Source organism: Carlito syrichta, unplaced genomic scaffold (genome assembly GCF_000164805.1).
Source record: "Carlito syrichta isolate Samal-C Ts95f unplaced genomic scaffold, Tarsius_syrichta-2.0.1 Scaffold303102, whole genome shotgun sequence".
In the NCBI taxonomy this organism is placed as follows: Eukaryota; Metazoa; Chordata; class Mammalia; order Primates; family Tarsiidae; genus Carlito; species Carlito syrichta.
The window spans coordinates 142,738-158,614 of record NW_007247198.1 but is presented as its reverse complement, the minus strand read 5'-3'; the positions used below and the strand labels follow the sequence as shown (position 1 = coordinate 158,614).

The window sequence follows — 15,877 nt, the reverse complement described above, 5'->3', positions numbered from 1 at the left end:
TCACAGTTGTTCTATAGCTATTTAAGAGCTGGAATCCTGACACGACACCAAGGTGAGTAAATGATGGGTTTTCTGGATAGTATATAAAGCATCCTCACTTCTTATGCCTCCTTCGTCTGCAATAAAAAATTGCTTGGGAGAGGAAAGGAGGAAAGGGAGACTGATTTGAACATCCTAAAGACAGTTGTCAGCTGGGCTCGGTGGCTCAGCCTGTAATCCCGCCCTTTGGGAGGCTGAGGTGAGTGGTTTGCCTGAGCTCACGGGTTCCAGACCCACCCAGGCAACTTCATCTCTACAATAAATCAAAAAAGTTAGCCGGGCGTAGTAGCACGTGCCTGTATTTCCAGCTACTTGGAAGGCTGAGGCGGAAGGATCGCCGGAGCCCAGCAGGTGGAGGCTGTGCCGGGAGCGACGACTGCCCTCCAGTCTGGGTGACAGAGTGAGACTCCAACTCCAACTCCACAAAACAAAAAAAAAAAGGCAGTTGTCATTTCTGACAACTTGTGGCCTTCCTCAAAGCCCAGATTGAGTAGGGCGTACCGAATCAGCATAATTCAACTGTACATTAAGTTCTAAATCAATTTCCCCCAAATTCTTTCAACTGTTCCAAAAGTATTAATACATGTGGGAAAAGAGTTCCATGGGATATACTCTTGAGAGATGTAGTAAGAAGTTTCCCACAACTCTGAACACCATACTTCGGAGTACACCTTTTAGGACTAAATGACATAAAAAATACACTTAGGCAATCTTGGACTTAACACTTATTTGAAGATCTGAGATTATTCTGAAGTCGTCTGAGTTCATTTCTTCTATTCCAACCACTGTATAACCTTAGGAAAAATTCTTCTTCATTAAACAGAATAGAACTTTTCTCAGTCTGTGACAGCAATCTAGGTGGGGAAACGTTTTTTGCTATTCAGATTTGTTAAGTGACAATTTTGGCTAAATTGTGGGTATTTAGTTTTGCTGCTGCTTAAACAGATTCATGCTGGGCATGGAGGCTCACATCTGTAATCCCAGCACTTTGGGAGGCAAAGGCAAGACAACTGCCTGGGCCTACGTGGTTCAGGTCTAGGCAACTTGGCGAGACCTTTTCTCTACAATAAATCAAAAAAATTAGCTGGGCATGGTGGTATATGCCTGTAGTTCCAGCTACTTGGAAGGTGGAGGTGGAAGGATTGCCTGAGCCCAGCAAGTCGAGGTTGCAGTGGCCATGGTTATGCCACTACACTCCAGCGTAGGCAAGAGTGAGACTCCAACTCAAAAAAATAAAAATAAAAAATGCAGACACTGTCCTGAGCCTGGAATTATGAAAATTAAGTCACCCAAAAAATCTAGCACAAGGCCAGGCATGATGGCCCAAGTCTGTAATCCCAGCACTTTGGGAGGCCAAGGCAAGAGGATTACCTGAGCCCAGAGGTTTGAGACCAGCCTGGGAAACTGGGTAAAACCTCGTCTCTACAATAAATCAAAAAATTAGCCAGACGTGGTAGCGTGCACCTGTTGTTCCAGCTACTTGGAAGGCTGAGGTGGATCACCTGAGCCCAGCAGGTTGAGGCTGCGGTGGCTGGGAGTGTGCCACTGCACTCTAGCCTGGGTGACAGAGTGAGACTCCAAAAGGGAAAAAAAAAACAAAAACACCTAGTATCAGAGGAGAACTTGGTGTGCTCTCTTTACAAAAACTGGAATGGAAACTAGGACATGTAACTCTACCAAGAAGTCTTGCCACCATGTTTGCCTCATCCTCTACTCCTACCTTCAGAAAAGCACACTGAAGCAAAGATATAAAGAAAATAACTGAAATGGATACGATGCGTTTTAAAACAAGCTCTGCCAAGTTTTATTATAAAGAACAATTTTGCATGATTTACTTTTCACCAGTCTGTTCTGGCATGCTTCTAATGATATCAGAATCACCTAGAAAATAGAAATACAATAATTTTACAATTCATTTAATAGCAACTGGTAACCATGAAATTTCCCTACTTTAGTTACACCTTTAGACAAATCTGCGTATTAGCATAGATTATTTGCAAAATATTGCATTAGCTGTACTGTCAGTTTTCTTAAGGTTGACCAAAGATAACTTAAAATCACAGCCATCATATGATCATACAAAATGCTCACATAAAACAGACCTGGTTTATCACCAGCATTCATAAAACCAGACCTAGGGAAAGAACTAGGTCTGGGGACACATGCATGGTCTTAATATAGCGAATGTTTAGCCTGTCCTGACTATCACAAAATCAGAACAGCGAGAATATTCGCAGTATTTTATGAATTAACTAAAAATCTGTAAGTTCAAAACATAAGATGATGTGTATTTTTAGGCACTTTCCCCCTCAACCTAATTTTACATGTCTGTTCTCAGGTAGCAAGGATTACTTTCTTCTACTTCACCTGATTATTTCCCCTTTAAAATATCATCTTTTGCCAAATACTCATTATTTATTAGGAGCTTCATTAAATAAAATTTATCTCACAGTAAAAAAAATTTTTAACTTATAACAAAGCCAATTATGATGTACTGGCATTTATCACCATTTCTCTATGAAATACAACTACAGGGTATTCCTGTATCCCTATTTTCATTCTCTGAACTCAGGACAAAGATATTTGCATAGCAAGGAACACTTGCACAGATAACACATCCGGAAAGAAAAAATGATTTTGTGATTTAAAAAGCATACCTGGATCAATGATAGCCAGTGTGCATACTCTGTAGTATTTTCCACACGCTGTGCCCAATTCAATATTATTGCCACTGTAATGATGGACACCGGTTTTGGCCAACATAGCGTAGTACTCTATTTCAGATTTCCTTTGGGAACCAAAAAAAGGGGCAAGTAAGTACATACTCTACCAAGCAACTGACAGCCTAAATGTTACCATCTCTCTTACTAGTTTTAATGTTGGTGAGGCCTTCAAACAGTAATGGAAATCATTATTATTCTTAAAAATATATATTATATCCACTAACCTATACAGACTGACATTTACTCGGCTCCTATACAAGTGACAGCACAACCAGCAAATATCAACTGAACACCTACAATGTTTAAGATAGCATCTATGCTCATACAAGAGGGTAGAATGCAAAATAAATAAAAGGCATTACTCATTTAGCATTAGTAAGTGCAAAATACTTTTCAGTGTATGATTCCCTTGACAACTTCTAAACTAGATATTATGTACTCCATTTTTTTTTTTTTTTTTTGAGTTGGAGTCTCACTATCGCCCAGACTGGAGTGCAGTGGCCGCTCCCAGCCACCGCAGCCTTGACCTGCTGGGCTCCGGTGATCCTTCCGCCTCTCAGCCTTCCAAGTAGCTGGAACTACAGGTGCACACTTCCACGCCCGGCTAATTTTTTTGATTTACTGTAGAGATGAGGTCTTGCCTGCCCAGGCGGGTTTCGAACCCGCAGGCTCAGGCAATCCACTCACCTCAGCCCTTTAAAGGCACAGGATTACAGGCTGAGCCACCGAGCCCGGCTGTACTCCATTTTTTAAATCTAATGAAGTGGAGCCATCGAATACTAGGTTGAGCATCCACAATCCAAACACAAATTATCCTTAAAAGATAAGCCATTTCTACCACCCTCTAAGTCACTGGAATCCCAGATGGAGAGTGATGTTATTTATCCAAAGAGTTAACATTTCAGTGTCAATTTAGTGGATACTAATGATTTTACAAATTTGAAAGGAGTCTATAGAACTCTGCCATTCAACATGTCAATCTACAGACCAGCATCTCAGGCCCCATCCCAGACCCACTAAACCAGAACTTGCATTTTAACGAGATCACCCATGTGATTTCTTTGCACCGGCCTATTTCAGAAGCAATGCTAGTGAAGATATGCTTGAAAGAATGGCTAGGAGTAAGATCAAACCATGGGATGGAATGGAGACAGCACTCCAGGCTTTGCCAATAAGTACAGACACCCTATATAAGATGCTGTGTGCAGGTTGTGCATTACCATAGAAAATCAGATCACACGCTTTATATTCTGCAAGGTCCAAATTTCTTTAGCTTACTAATAATATCCACTAACCTCAAATTCAAAACGGTGAATCAAGCATAAACCTTTACTCAAGAGAACTGACACAGTGGGTCGTTTCTATGATGTCCTGCAACTCCATAGTAAAGCCTCAACTTTTTTTTTTAACCTTAAAACAAGTTTATACGATAAAGCACCTCAAAGAAAAAAAAAGCTAAAGAAATAAAAAGCCCCGCCCCCCCAAAGCAGGACACAAAATACATGGAAAAACAAATTAGGTGTCTGTGCTTCCCTCAAACTTTGACGTTCTTTGATTTTAACCCCTCCTGCCACACGTTTCTCCCCAAAGCTTACAAGAGCGCACATGACGGGAAGAGGTAAAAATGTAGTGCCAAACACCATAATAGCAGCCGTAGTAATAATCCGTAACTTGGAAAACAAGTTTTAGACAAAAGTCGAGTTCGTGCTACCCAGATTACAAGTTCACACCCCTGGATATTCGCTCACGATGAATCTTCAGTGGGCGACACACACTCGGGTTCCTTCGATTACCTCAAAGCCGGGCAGTTGTTGGCGAGGATGACCAACTTCGCTTTGCCTTGTCGGATCATCTTCAGAGTCTGTTTGTACCCCAACACGTACTTTCCACTTTTCATAACGAGTTGGAGTCTTGAGTTGATGGACTCCAGCGACTTTTTCTACGAAGCAAACAAACACGGACCTCAAGGACTCGCCAGCAACCATCTCTAAAGTGGATGCAGCTTTCTGGAGCCGAGTCCCTTAGTAAAGCTTCAGATGTCAAGGGCCCCAAGTCATTGAGAGAACCTCTCGGGTTCCCTTCGGAGCCCTCCAAACGCTAGTGGGTATGCTGTCGCCCCAGTGGGCTCCCATCTGCCCGCCCCGGCCGAGACTCATCTCTCCACGTGAATCGGCTTCCGTCCCTGGCCCGCCTCACTCACCGTCTTCTTTGCGGCCACCATCTTCCTGCCTTAGGTGCGGGACGGCCCCCAACCTAGAATATATAGAGAACAGGAAGCTTAGGATCCAGAGTTCCAAACGGCAACCCGCAGGGCTCCCCGCACTACTGAAACCTCGGCGGGGAGGCGCCCGCTCACCAAAAGCAGCCGCCAAGATGGCCGGGGAGCGAGAAAGGAAGGAGTTCCCACAACGCAAAACTCCTCACGGCCGAGCCAGGACGCTAGAACCGGAAGCGGAAGCAAATTGCAGCGGAAGTGGCGTAGCGAGAAGGGGCGGGCCTCCGCGTTGCTGTTGGTGCCGCTGGTTAGAATAGCGGTGGGTTGTTCGCTTTCCCCGGTTGCGGGCCTTAAACCTCTCAGCGTTGTGTTGCTGTTCTGTCGCGAACTGCTGTCTTCCAAGTCGGAAGAGCGTCAGACGTGGCGGGAGTTGGAGAAGCCGGCTGAGGGTGAGGTGGGAGGGTTGATGAGGAGATGCGGCGACTGCGACCATGGTCCTAATGCCACGGAACTCATTTCTGGCAGAAATACCCGCAGCACCTGCGTCCATCCTCCTCCAGGCGGGAGCAGCTGCGTTCGCTCCTTTGCGGTGGCCCGAGTTGCTGACCCTTTGGAGAACGGTGGCGCCCCGCGCGGGCTCCCCCAAACCCACCTTTTGTGGCCGTATCAGCATGAATTTGTGAGCCGAATTTGCAGAGAGAGCGATACGCAGGTTTATTTATTTTTGAGTCGGAGTCTCTGCCCCAGACTGTTGTGCAGTGGCACGATCACGGTTGATCGCAGCCTCCAACTCCTGGCTCAGACGATAGTCTCCCCTCAACCTCCCGAGTCGCTGGGACCACCGGCGCGTGCCACCACTCTCGGCTAATTTTTTGTTTGAGCTTTCATTTTTTGTAGATACAGTCTCACTCTGTTGCCCAGGCTGATCTCGAACTTCTGGGTTCAAGAAATCCTTCTTCCTCGGCTTCCCAAAGTGCTGGGATTATGTGCCTGAGCCACCATGCCTGGCCATCAGGTCTAATTTTTAAAATCTTTTTGCTGCCAGCCTCGGTGGCTCACGCCTGCAATCCCACCACTTTGGGAGACAGAGGCAAAAGGATTGCCAGAGCCTAGGAGTTCGAGACCAGTCTTTGCAATTTGGCTAGACCTCGTCTCTACAATAAATTTTTAAAAATCAACCTGGCGGTGGGGCCCCTGTGGTTCCACCTACTTGGAAGGCTAAGGCGGAAGGATTGCCTGAACCCAGCCGGTCAAGGCTGCAGTAGCTATGACCGTCCCGATGCAAACTAGTCTGGGCAACAGAGTGAGACTCCAACTCAAAATAAATAAAAATTAAAAAGTCTTCTTGCTGTTAAAGTTGGACCTTGGTATAAACGTCTGGTGACAGATCATTCAAAATATTAGGAGCTGCAAGCCCTCAACCCCTCACCAACTCCCACGAAGGTTAAAAAGTATTATCAAACCACTAGGTAAGCTATTTCTCCTGTCATATTGCCCTGTACAAGGGCTGGGCAAGAGAGGATCTCTCCCCCTCCTCCACCCAGACGCATGCTACACTACAACAAAAACTCCATGAGGTAATCATTGTATACTTTATCCTCAGGTTTACATATCTAGTGTATTGTTGGGGCTGAGACCAGAACCCCAGTAACTTAGGTATCTTCACAATTAAAGTTAATTCAAATGCATGCCCCACTTTGATTTGAAATTAGCCAGGCAACTAGAGTTAGATTATCATAGTACTTGCTTTAACATTTAGTCGTATGTTTACTTAACATTGTGCAAATCTAGCAGGGTGTGGTGGCTCACGCCTGCACGCCTGTAATCCCGACACTTTGGGAGGCTGAAGTGGGAGGATTGCTTAAGCCTAGGAGTTCGAGACCAGACTGGGCAACATAGACCTCATCATCACAAGAAATCAAAAAGCGGGCATGGTGGTGCACTCCTGTAGTCCCAACTACTACTGGAAAGACTAAGGTGGAAGGCACCTGAGCCCAGAAGGTCAAGGCTGTAGTGAGCCCTGATTGTGCCCTGACTCCAGCCTGGTGACAGAGTGAGAGCCCAACTCAAAAACAAAAAACAAAACAAGCATGATACAAATCAATATAATATTTGCCTTCCTCTGTTAATCTAGTTCTATGAACATAGTAAGCTCTGTTGGTTTTTTTTTACCTAATTTTAGAACTAACAAATGACTAGTCTTCTAAAGTTGAAGAAAATGAGACCTAAAGAAGTTATGATGCTGCTACCTGATAGGTTAATGGTTAAAACACCAGTGCCATTTTTAATCCTGTTTTCTGATCCATGTTTCATTTGTGGTTGTCATTCTACCTCAGATACTGAGACATCTACTTCAGAGCGCTTTCCACTATAGTTCGCTTCAGATGCAGTTTGGAAATGTTTAGAGTCTACCATTGACATTAGACATTCTAGTATGTATCTTTTTTCCCCATTATCATCGAACATTTTTGTTAGACACAATATGGAAAGAACTACACCATACCCTCAAGAGGCTAATAGTCATGTTGAGAAGACAAGACCTATAAAAAGACATTTAGTATAAATCTAACTGCCAGGTGTCTGTTTGAAATCATTGTTGCAGGTGTTGCATGTTCATTCTTCCACGTGCCAGTCCTGTGTTAGGTCCTGGTTATATAAAATGCCTTGAGAAAGTTTTCCATCTATGTCTGGAGAAGGATAGAAACAAATAGCATAATGTATTTATTCACCTTAACAGACATGTGACAGATTTAGCCTCTCTCCAGGCACTAAGAACATACAGAGATAAGACATGGTAAAAAGCCTACTATCTAGGTAAGCCTTCAAGGAGAGTAATATAAGAATAGTTTTTTAAAAAATAGACTTTCATGTACTTTTCACAAACCTGAAGACATGGTTTCAATAACCTCCTAGGTGTTATTATCCTTATTTTACAGAGGCTAAAACTAGAGAGAAAAGTGGTTAAATAGGCCAAGGTGAGAGGATTGCCTGAGCCTGTGGGATCAAGACCAGCCTGGACAACTTGGCAAGACCTCATCTCTATAATAAATCAAAAATTAACCAGGCGTGGTAGTGCCTGTGGTTCCAGCTACTTCGAAGGCTGAGGTGGAAGGATCACCTAGCCCAGCAGGTCGAGGCTGCAGTAGCCATGAGTGTGCCACTGCACTCCAGTATGGGTGACAGTGAGACTCCAACTCAAAAAATAAAAAATGTGACTAAATAACTTAGCAAAAGATTAGACAAGTCAGAGCTGAGATTTGTAGTCAGGTCCTCTGCAGGATTAACTTGAATTGGGGGAGGATGCATTCTAGTAAGGAGAGCAGAAGCAGAGTTCAAAGGATCTACTCCAAAGATGGCTAGTTCAGGTTGGCTGGAAGATAGCATTCAGGAGAGGGAGTAAGAAGAAAAGAATACAAAACAGAAGAGAAACAAGAAGATTTATATGTTATAATGTATATGTTATGTGTTATAATTTACTTTAGAACTATAAGAAATCATCTTATGCTTAAATTTTACTTCAATTTCTAGTCTTTCCCCAGAAATTCTTTTAGCGTTTCCTTGGAGATTCTCTGGCCATGACTGCAGAGCCTTTGGGAGAAGCTCCCTCAAATTTCAGCATTATTAGAAGCAGCACACTGATCAATGATTCCATTGCTATTGTGATCTAAAAACAATGAAGTCTCTAAAATTAAATAGCCACCAGAAAAACTAAAGTTAGATATAAAATAGGTTTGGGAAATGAGTACTCTTGAAGGACCAACTGACAGTGTGCCAAAACAAAATGAACAAACCTGTATAAGTATTTTGTATAAGGATATGCAGATATCACAGTGGCTTTCTCTGGAAAATGGGTTTGGAGGTTGGAAGAAAGTGGGGAAGCACTTTTCTTTTTTTCTTTTTTGAGTCAGAGTCTCACTCTGTTGCCCAGGCTGTAATGTGGTGGCATATTCACAGTTCACCTCAGCCTTGACCACCTGGGCACCGGTGATCCTTCCACCTCAGCATCCTGAGTAGCTGGGTCTACAGGCTCATGCCACCAGGTCCAACTAATTTTTTTTTTTTTGTAGAGATGAGGTCTCACTATGTTTCTGAGGCTGGTCTTGAATTCCTGGGCTCAAGCAATTTGTCCATCTTGGCCTCCTAAAGTGCTGGAATTACAAGCAAGAGCCACTACTCCTGGCAGGAAGCACTTTTTTTTTTTGAGTTGGAGTCTCACTCTGTCGCCCAGACTGGAGTGCAGTGGCCGCTCCCGGCCACCGCAGCCTCGACCTGCTGGGCTGTGGCGATCCTTCCGCCTCAGCCTTCCGAGTAGCCGGAACTACAGACGCGTGCTACCACGCCCGGCTGATTTTTTGATTTATTGTAGAGATGAGGTCTCGCCAAGTTGCCCAGGCGGGTCTCAAAGCCGCGGGCTCAGGCAATCTACTCACCTCAGCCTCCCAAAGTGCGGGCTTACAGGCTGAGCCACCGAGCCCGGCTAGGAAGCGCTTTTTAAATTTTATTCCCTTCTGTGCTGAATATTTGAATATTTTGGCCCAGTGATTCAACTTTTAGGAGTCTATCCTACAGAAGTAGTCACAGAGTTGCTTAAAGACATGAGAACAAGGATGTTTATTTGAGCATTATTTTTAATGGCAAAAAGTGAGAAACAACATCAAATGCTCATCATTCTTAACCAATAGACAGTCATGCACTGCATAACATTTCAGTCAATGATAAACCATATATGACAGCAGTCCTGCAAGATTATAATACCTTATTTTTACTGAACTTTTTCTATGTTTATGTACACAAAATATCATGTGTTACAACTGCCTGTAGTATTCAGCACAGTAACGTGTTATACATGTTTGTAATCTCAGAGCATAAGTGGCCTAAGTGTGTAGGAGGTTATACCACCTAGATTTGTGTAAGCCTAGGTGTTGTGTAGGATGTTCACACAACAATGAAATTGCCTCATGATGTACTTTCTCAGAATGTATCCTCATCATTGAGTGATGCATGACTGCGTATGTTTGTATAGATATAGAAAAAAGTCTGAAAGCTAATCAAAACCTGTATCTAAGAGGTAAGAAGAGTGAGTGGTAAGTAGGGGAATTTTTTTCTCTATGTTTTTCATTATTGCTTGAAATATTTTATGGCCTGCATTACGAGTTTGAACTCCTAGACCCCACCCAGGCCTATGGAAGAAATCTCTGGGTGTGAGACCTGGGAATCTGAGTTTGACAAACATCCTAGATGATTCTTACAAATAATAAAATTTGAGAATCAGAGACCTAAAAAATGAGATAGCCAAATTGGTTCTGAGGCACGTTTACTTAGGTCACGAAACAATAATGATGTCTTATACTTTTGTATTGAGTATTCTACTTTCAAAGCTTTTTAATATTCACCTTCCTCCAAAGTAATCAGGATAGATTTTGCCCCATTTTAGAGAATAAATGATTAAAAGTGCTTGAGATAACCTTTCTGAGGCACTTTTCTTTATATGATACAAAGTATTCGGTCCCTATGGATATTCAAGCCAGTGCTATGACTTGAATGTTTGTGTCCCCTCCAAAATTCATGGGTTGAAACCAAGTCCCCAGCGTGATAGCATTGGGTCGTGAGGTCCTGAAGAAGTAATTAAGTCATAAGACTGAGCCCTCACACATGAATTAATGCCATCAAAAATGGCTCATTGAAGGTTAATTGTCTATCTGTCTTCTGCCTTCTTCCTTATGGAGATGAAGCCTTCCTCCCTTCAGAGAATGCAGTGTTCCAGGAACCATCTTAGAATAAGCACCGTGAGAGTTGCTGGCACCTTGATACTGGGCTTCCTCATATCCAGAACTTCTACAAACTAATCACTCTCAGGTGTTCAGTTAAAGCAGCATGAACAGATTAAAACACTATGTGTCCTCACTATAAAGAAAGGACTTAGTTGCTTTCTCCCAAGGCTCTTACCATTTATTAGTCACTGGTTCAGAGCACATAATGCACACTACAGGAGAGCACCTCAAGCTTACCTGGCTTGTGCCATAATCAGGTGAGTAATGTGCCATTCCACTATTCCATAGGGTTGGCTGCTTCTGGGGGATGAGGTAAATAGAAAGACCTATAACTCACATAGAAATTAATCTATTACCTCACTTGAAACCTTACAATAAAGTGAGTTCTTTGATAAGGTACAGTACAATTGTCCTTTGGTATTTATGGAGGATTGGTTCAAGAACCCCCCTCACTCCCCACCCCACTAGGAAACCCAAATCCACAGATGCTCAAGTCCTTTATGTAAAATGGTGTAGTATTTACATATAATCTATGCACATTCTCCCATATGTTTTACATCATCTCTAGATTTATTATAATACCTAATATAATATAAATGCTATGCAAATAGTTGTTATACTTTATTGTTTATTTGTATCTTTTTTTTTTTTTGAGTTAGAGTCTCACTCTGTTGCCCAGGCTGGAATGCAGTGGCACACTCAGCTTTCCCAGTGTTGACCTGCTGGGCTCCAGCAAACCTTCCACCTCAACCTTCCAAATAACTAGAACTACAGGTGCGCACTACCACACCTGGCTAATTTTTTATTTATTGTGGAGACGAGGTCTCGCCAAGTTGCCCACGTTGGTCTCGAACCCTCGGGCTCAGGCAATCCACTCACCTCATTCTCCCAAAGTGCTGGGATTACAGGCTGAGCCACCGAGCCTGGCCTGTATCATTTTTTAACTGTTGTTTTTATTGTCTTTTTTCCCCAAAATATTTTCCATCTACTTTGAATCTATGAATGTGAAACCTGTGAATATGAAGGGCCAATGGTACCGAATGTAATACCTTAATTTTTTTTTTTTTTTTGAGTCAGGGTCTCACTCTGTCACCCAGGATGGAATGCAGTGGCACTATCAGGGATCACTGCAGCCTTGACCTCCTGGGTTCAGGCAGTCCTTCCACCTAAGCCTCTCAAGTAGCTGGAACTACAGATGTGTACCACCACACTTGGCTAATTTTTAAAATTTTGTGTAGAGATGTGGTCTTGCTATGCTGCTCAGACTTGTCTTGCAATGTTACTCAGGCTGGTCTCAAACTCCTGGGTTCAAGCAATCCTCCCACCTCAGCCTCTGGAAGAGTTGTGATTACCGGTGTGAGCCACTGCACCCGGCCTGAATGTTATGTCTTTATGGTATGTCCACCAATGGGGGATGCTGGCAGAGGCATGATAGGCAGGAAAAGCAAATCTGATCCATTGTCTATTGCAGCAAAGATCATCTGCTGTCTCCAAAGAAGTGCAATCTGTGTTCCATTAGGTGACCGATGGGTCCCCTCTAAGTATGGCACTATTTCAGTTTCTGCTACTGTCCTATTGAACATTCATCCAGGTCAGCCTGGGTAAAGGAAGGAACATGGTGTCAGGCCCACAATTATTATTGTTCACTTTATTGTAAAATGCTTCCTTTGAGGAAAACAGAAGATACCATGGCTTGGCTGACAAATTTTTCCTGAGGAAAAGAGAGATACCCCAGGGAACCCCTAAAAGATAGTTTATGGGGAAATGGGGACCTTAACTGGGCTCAATAAGCCCTGGCTTAGCACAAAAGTATTACGACTCAGAGAATTTCAAGTTACATGTTTACATTTACTCTGAGTTATCACATCTCTTCTTGGGAAAAATGAAGTTTGTAAAAATTTCACTAAGTGAAAATTAAATGTGTTTTTAATTTTTTTTAAAGCACCCTCAGAAGTGAGAGCCTGCTGTAAGCTGAATTGTGTCCTGCTGCCCAAATTCATATGCTGAAGACCTAATCCCAGTGTGACTAGAACTGGGGTCCTGAAGGAGTAATTAAGGTTAAATGAGATCATAAGGATAGGGTCCTAAATCAATAGGATAATAACTTTATAAAAAGTGAAAGAGCAAGAGTAAGAGAGAGAGGCAGAGGGAGAGAGAGAGAGGGATGTACCATGTGAGGACATAGCCAGAAGGTGACTGTCTGCAAGCTGGGAAAAGGGCCCTCATCAGGAACTGAATTGGATGACACCTTGATTGTGGACTTCTCAGCCTCAAGAACTGTGGCAATTAAATTTCTGTTGTTTAAGCCACCCATTCTGTGGACTTTTTTTTTAAAAGGACAATCCAAGCTGACTAATACAGGGCCTTTTGGAAGCATTTGTATAAATATGCTCGGAATCTGGGCCTACTCTGAAAGGTCCATCTACATTCCTTTCCCCTGACTTCCTTGTGCCAATCCTGTAATGTTGCTCCTGTCAAGTCTCTAACCATCCAGCCAAACCATTAGCTACTTTCTTTTTTTTTTTTGAGTTGGAGTCTCACTCTGTCACCCAGACTGGAGTGCAGTGGCCGCTCCTGGCCACCGCAGCCTCGACCTGCTGGGCTCCAGAAATCCTTCCGCCTCAGCCTTCCGAGTACCTGGAACTACAGGCGCACGCTACCACGCCCAGCTATTTTTTTTTTTTTTTTTTTTATTGTAAAGGTGAGGTCTCGCCAAGTTGCCCAGGCGGGTCTCGAATCCACGGGCTCAGGCAATCCACTCACCTCAGCCTCCCAAAGGCACAGGATTACAGGCTAAGCCACCGAGCCCGGCTTATTAGCCACTTTCAAAGCATTTCTCTTTCCTTGGAGCACAATAAACCTTTGTGGAAGGCAAAAAGATAGAATCACAGTATACACATGTGCACATGCACATGCACATACACACATGCATACACAAACATATATATTTCATCTTTATACGTTCCCTACACTCAAAAGGATTTATGAACTGATTGCTGGGTGGCCAAGACTTTGTCAGGCCTATAGCCAGAGAGAGAGGGAGAGGAAGAGAGAGAAAGAAGAAGGGAGGAGATTAGGAGGAAGAGAGAAGAGGGAAGGAGGGAAGGAAGGGAGCAAGAAAGAGACCTCCAAACGTGATAATGCCCAGAGTTGTGTATCCCATGACCCAAATAGGTAAATAGGCCAAATTTTAGGCAGTTTGAACATCAAAATAGATAATGATGGTGTCATGAGCTGAATTGTGTCTTTCAACATTCATATGTTGGAATCCTAACACCCAGTACCTCTGAATGTGACTGTACAGTGTTTGGAGATAGAACCTTAAAAGAGGTAATTAAGGTAAAATGGAGTATATATGAGTCCTAACCCAGTGTGACTGCTGTCCCTGTAAGAGGAAGAGATTGAGACACAGACATGCATGGAGGGAAAACCAGCTGAAGACACAGGAGAAGATGGCCATCTGCCAGCCAAGGAGAGAAACTCTCAGGAGAAACCAATTCTGCTGACACCTTGACTTTGAACTTCTAACCTCCAGGACTGTGAGGAAACAAATTTCCCTTGTGTAAACTACCCAGTCTATGGAACTTTGTTACAGCAGCCCCAGCAACTGTCACAGATGGTAACATATCACACTGAATAGTGTAGGAATTCATGAGTGCTTACTGATGCAAATAAATGAATAATAAATGGAGGAAAAGGAGAAGAAAGCACTTCCTTACAAGTAGTTTACCAGGAATAATGTAAATGGAAAATCAACATTTGATAGTCACCGTCATAATTGATCCAGACAAGAACATTTATGTGAAAAGTAGCAGATAAAAATTTGGTGAGTGGATTGCCTGAGCCCGCAGTTTCGAGACCCGCCTGGGCAGGCGAGACCTCATCTCTACAATAAATAAAGAAAATTAGCCGGGCGTGGTAGAGTGCGCCTGTAATTCCGGCTACTCGGAAGGCTGAGGTGGAAGGATCGCTGGAGCCCAGCAGGTCGAGGCTGCGGTGGCCGGGAGTGGCCACTGCACTCCAGTCTGGGCGACGGAGTGAGACTCAAACTCAAAAAAAAAAAAAAAAATTGATGAGAAATGGATATTTACTTAGTCTAATAGTCTCTCCTCAAAAATGACAAAGTAAAATAGTGACTTTACAGTGGAGAAACCTGGCAGACACAACCATAGCTGATCAAATTAACACCACTGGGCGGGGTGGTTCACACCTGTAATCCCAGCACTTTGGGAGGCAGAAGTCAGAGGAATGCCTGAGCCCAGGGGCTGGAGACCAGCCTGGGCTGCTTGGTGAGACCTCGTCTCTACAATACATCAAGAAATTAGCCAGGCTGGTGGCACGTGCCTGTGATTCCAGCTACTTGGATGGTTGAGGTGAAAGGATCGCCAGAGCCCAGCAGTGCGACAGAGTGAGACTCAGACTCAAAAAACAACAACAACAAAAAACCATCACCAATAACAGGACATCATGTGCCTCTTTATAGGAGTACAGACAACATAACATCTGTGTATTCCAGCCCAAACTGTATCACCTGAAAACAATCAAAAGAAAACATCAGACAAACCCAAATAAATGGTTTGGTAGTGGTACCGTGCCTGTAGTCCCAGCTATGGACAGAGTAAGGCAGGAAGATCGCGTGAGCCCAGGAGTTGGATTTCATCCTGGACAACGTAGTGAGACTCCTCTTAAAAGAGGAAAAAGAAAAAGAAAAAAAAAAAAGACCTGTTTTCTGAAAAAAGGCCAAGGTCATAAAAGACACAGCAAGGCCGGGCTCGGTAACTCAGCCTGTAATCCCAGCGCTTTGGGAGGCCGAGGTGAATGGATTGCCTGAGCCCGCGGGTTCGAGACCCCCCTCCCCCCCATCTCTACAATAAATCAAAAAATTTAGCCGGGCGTGGTAGCGCGGCGCCTGTAGTTCCAACTACTCGGAAGGCTGAGGCGGAAGCATCGCCGGAGCCCAGCAGGTCGAGGCTGCGGTGGCCGGGAGCGGCCACTGCGCTCCAGTCTGGGCGAAGGAGTGAGACTCCAACTCAAAAAAAAAAAAAAAAAAAAAGACACAGCAGGACTGGGAAGAACTACTTCGAATTAAAGCAAACTCAAGAGAGGCGCCGCAGTACACGCCACGTGCG

General features: G+C 43.7%; 1 protein-coding gene across 3 annotated transcripts; it reads right to left on the bottom strand.

Annotated features, from left to right (window-relative positions):
• Positions 1 to 1,815: 1,815 nt before the first annotated feature.
• RPL30 (ribosomal protein L30) lies at positions 1,816 to 5,203 on the bottom strand. 3 transcript variants are annotated; one of them, XM_008057659.2, is made up of 5 exons: positions 5,119 to 5,203; positions 4,963 to 5,015; positions 4,556 to 4,701; positions 2,697 to 2,827; positions 1,816 to 1,920 (listed from the first exon to the last, which is right to left on the bottom strand). In XM_008057659.2, the coding sequence occupies exons 2-5, from the start codon at positions 4,981 to 4,983 to the stop codon at positions 1,871 to 1,873; spliced, it is 348 nt and encodes a 115-aa protein (XP_008055850.1). In that variant the 5' UTR covers positions 4,984 to 5,015; positions 5,119 to 5,203; the 3' UTR covers positions 1,816 to 1,870. The 3 variants fall into 3 exon arrangements, with proteins under 3 accessions (XP_008055850.1, XP_021567806.1, XP_021567805.1); XM_021712131.1 differs by having other exon boundaries at positions 2,697 to 2,770; XM_021712130.1 differs by having other exon boundaries at positions 2,697 to 2,770; positions 4,963 to 5,178.
• Between the last annotated feature and the right edge of the window lie 10,674 nt (positions 5,204 to 15,877).

What these genes read in the sequence shown, in the direction of transcription:
- RPL30 (XM_008057659.2), bottom strand. Translation starts at nt 4,983, where the DNA reads ATGGTGGCCGCAAAGAAGACG. An exon ending in AACAACTGCCCGGCTTTGAG is followed by an intron (nt 2,828 to 4,555) that starts GTAATCGAAGGA and finishes TGGTTCCCAAAG; the next exon opens with GAAATCTGAAATAGAGTACT. An exon ending in ACTGGCTATCATTGATCCAG is followed by an intron (nt 1,921 to 2,696) that starts GTATGCTTTTTA and finishes TCTATTTTCTAG; the next exon opens with GTGATTCTGATATCATTAGA.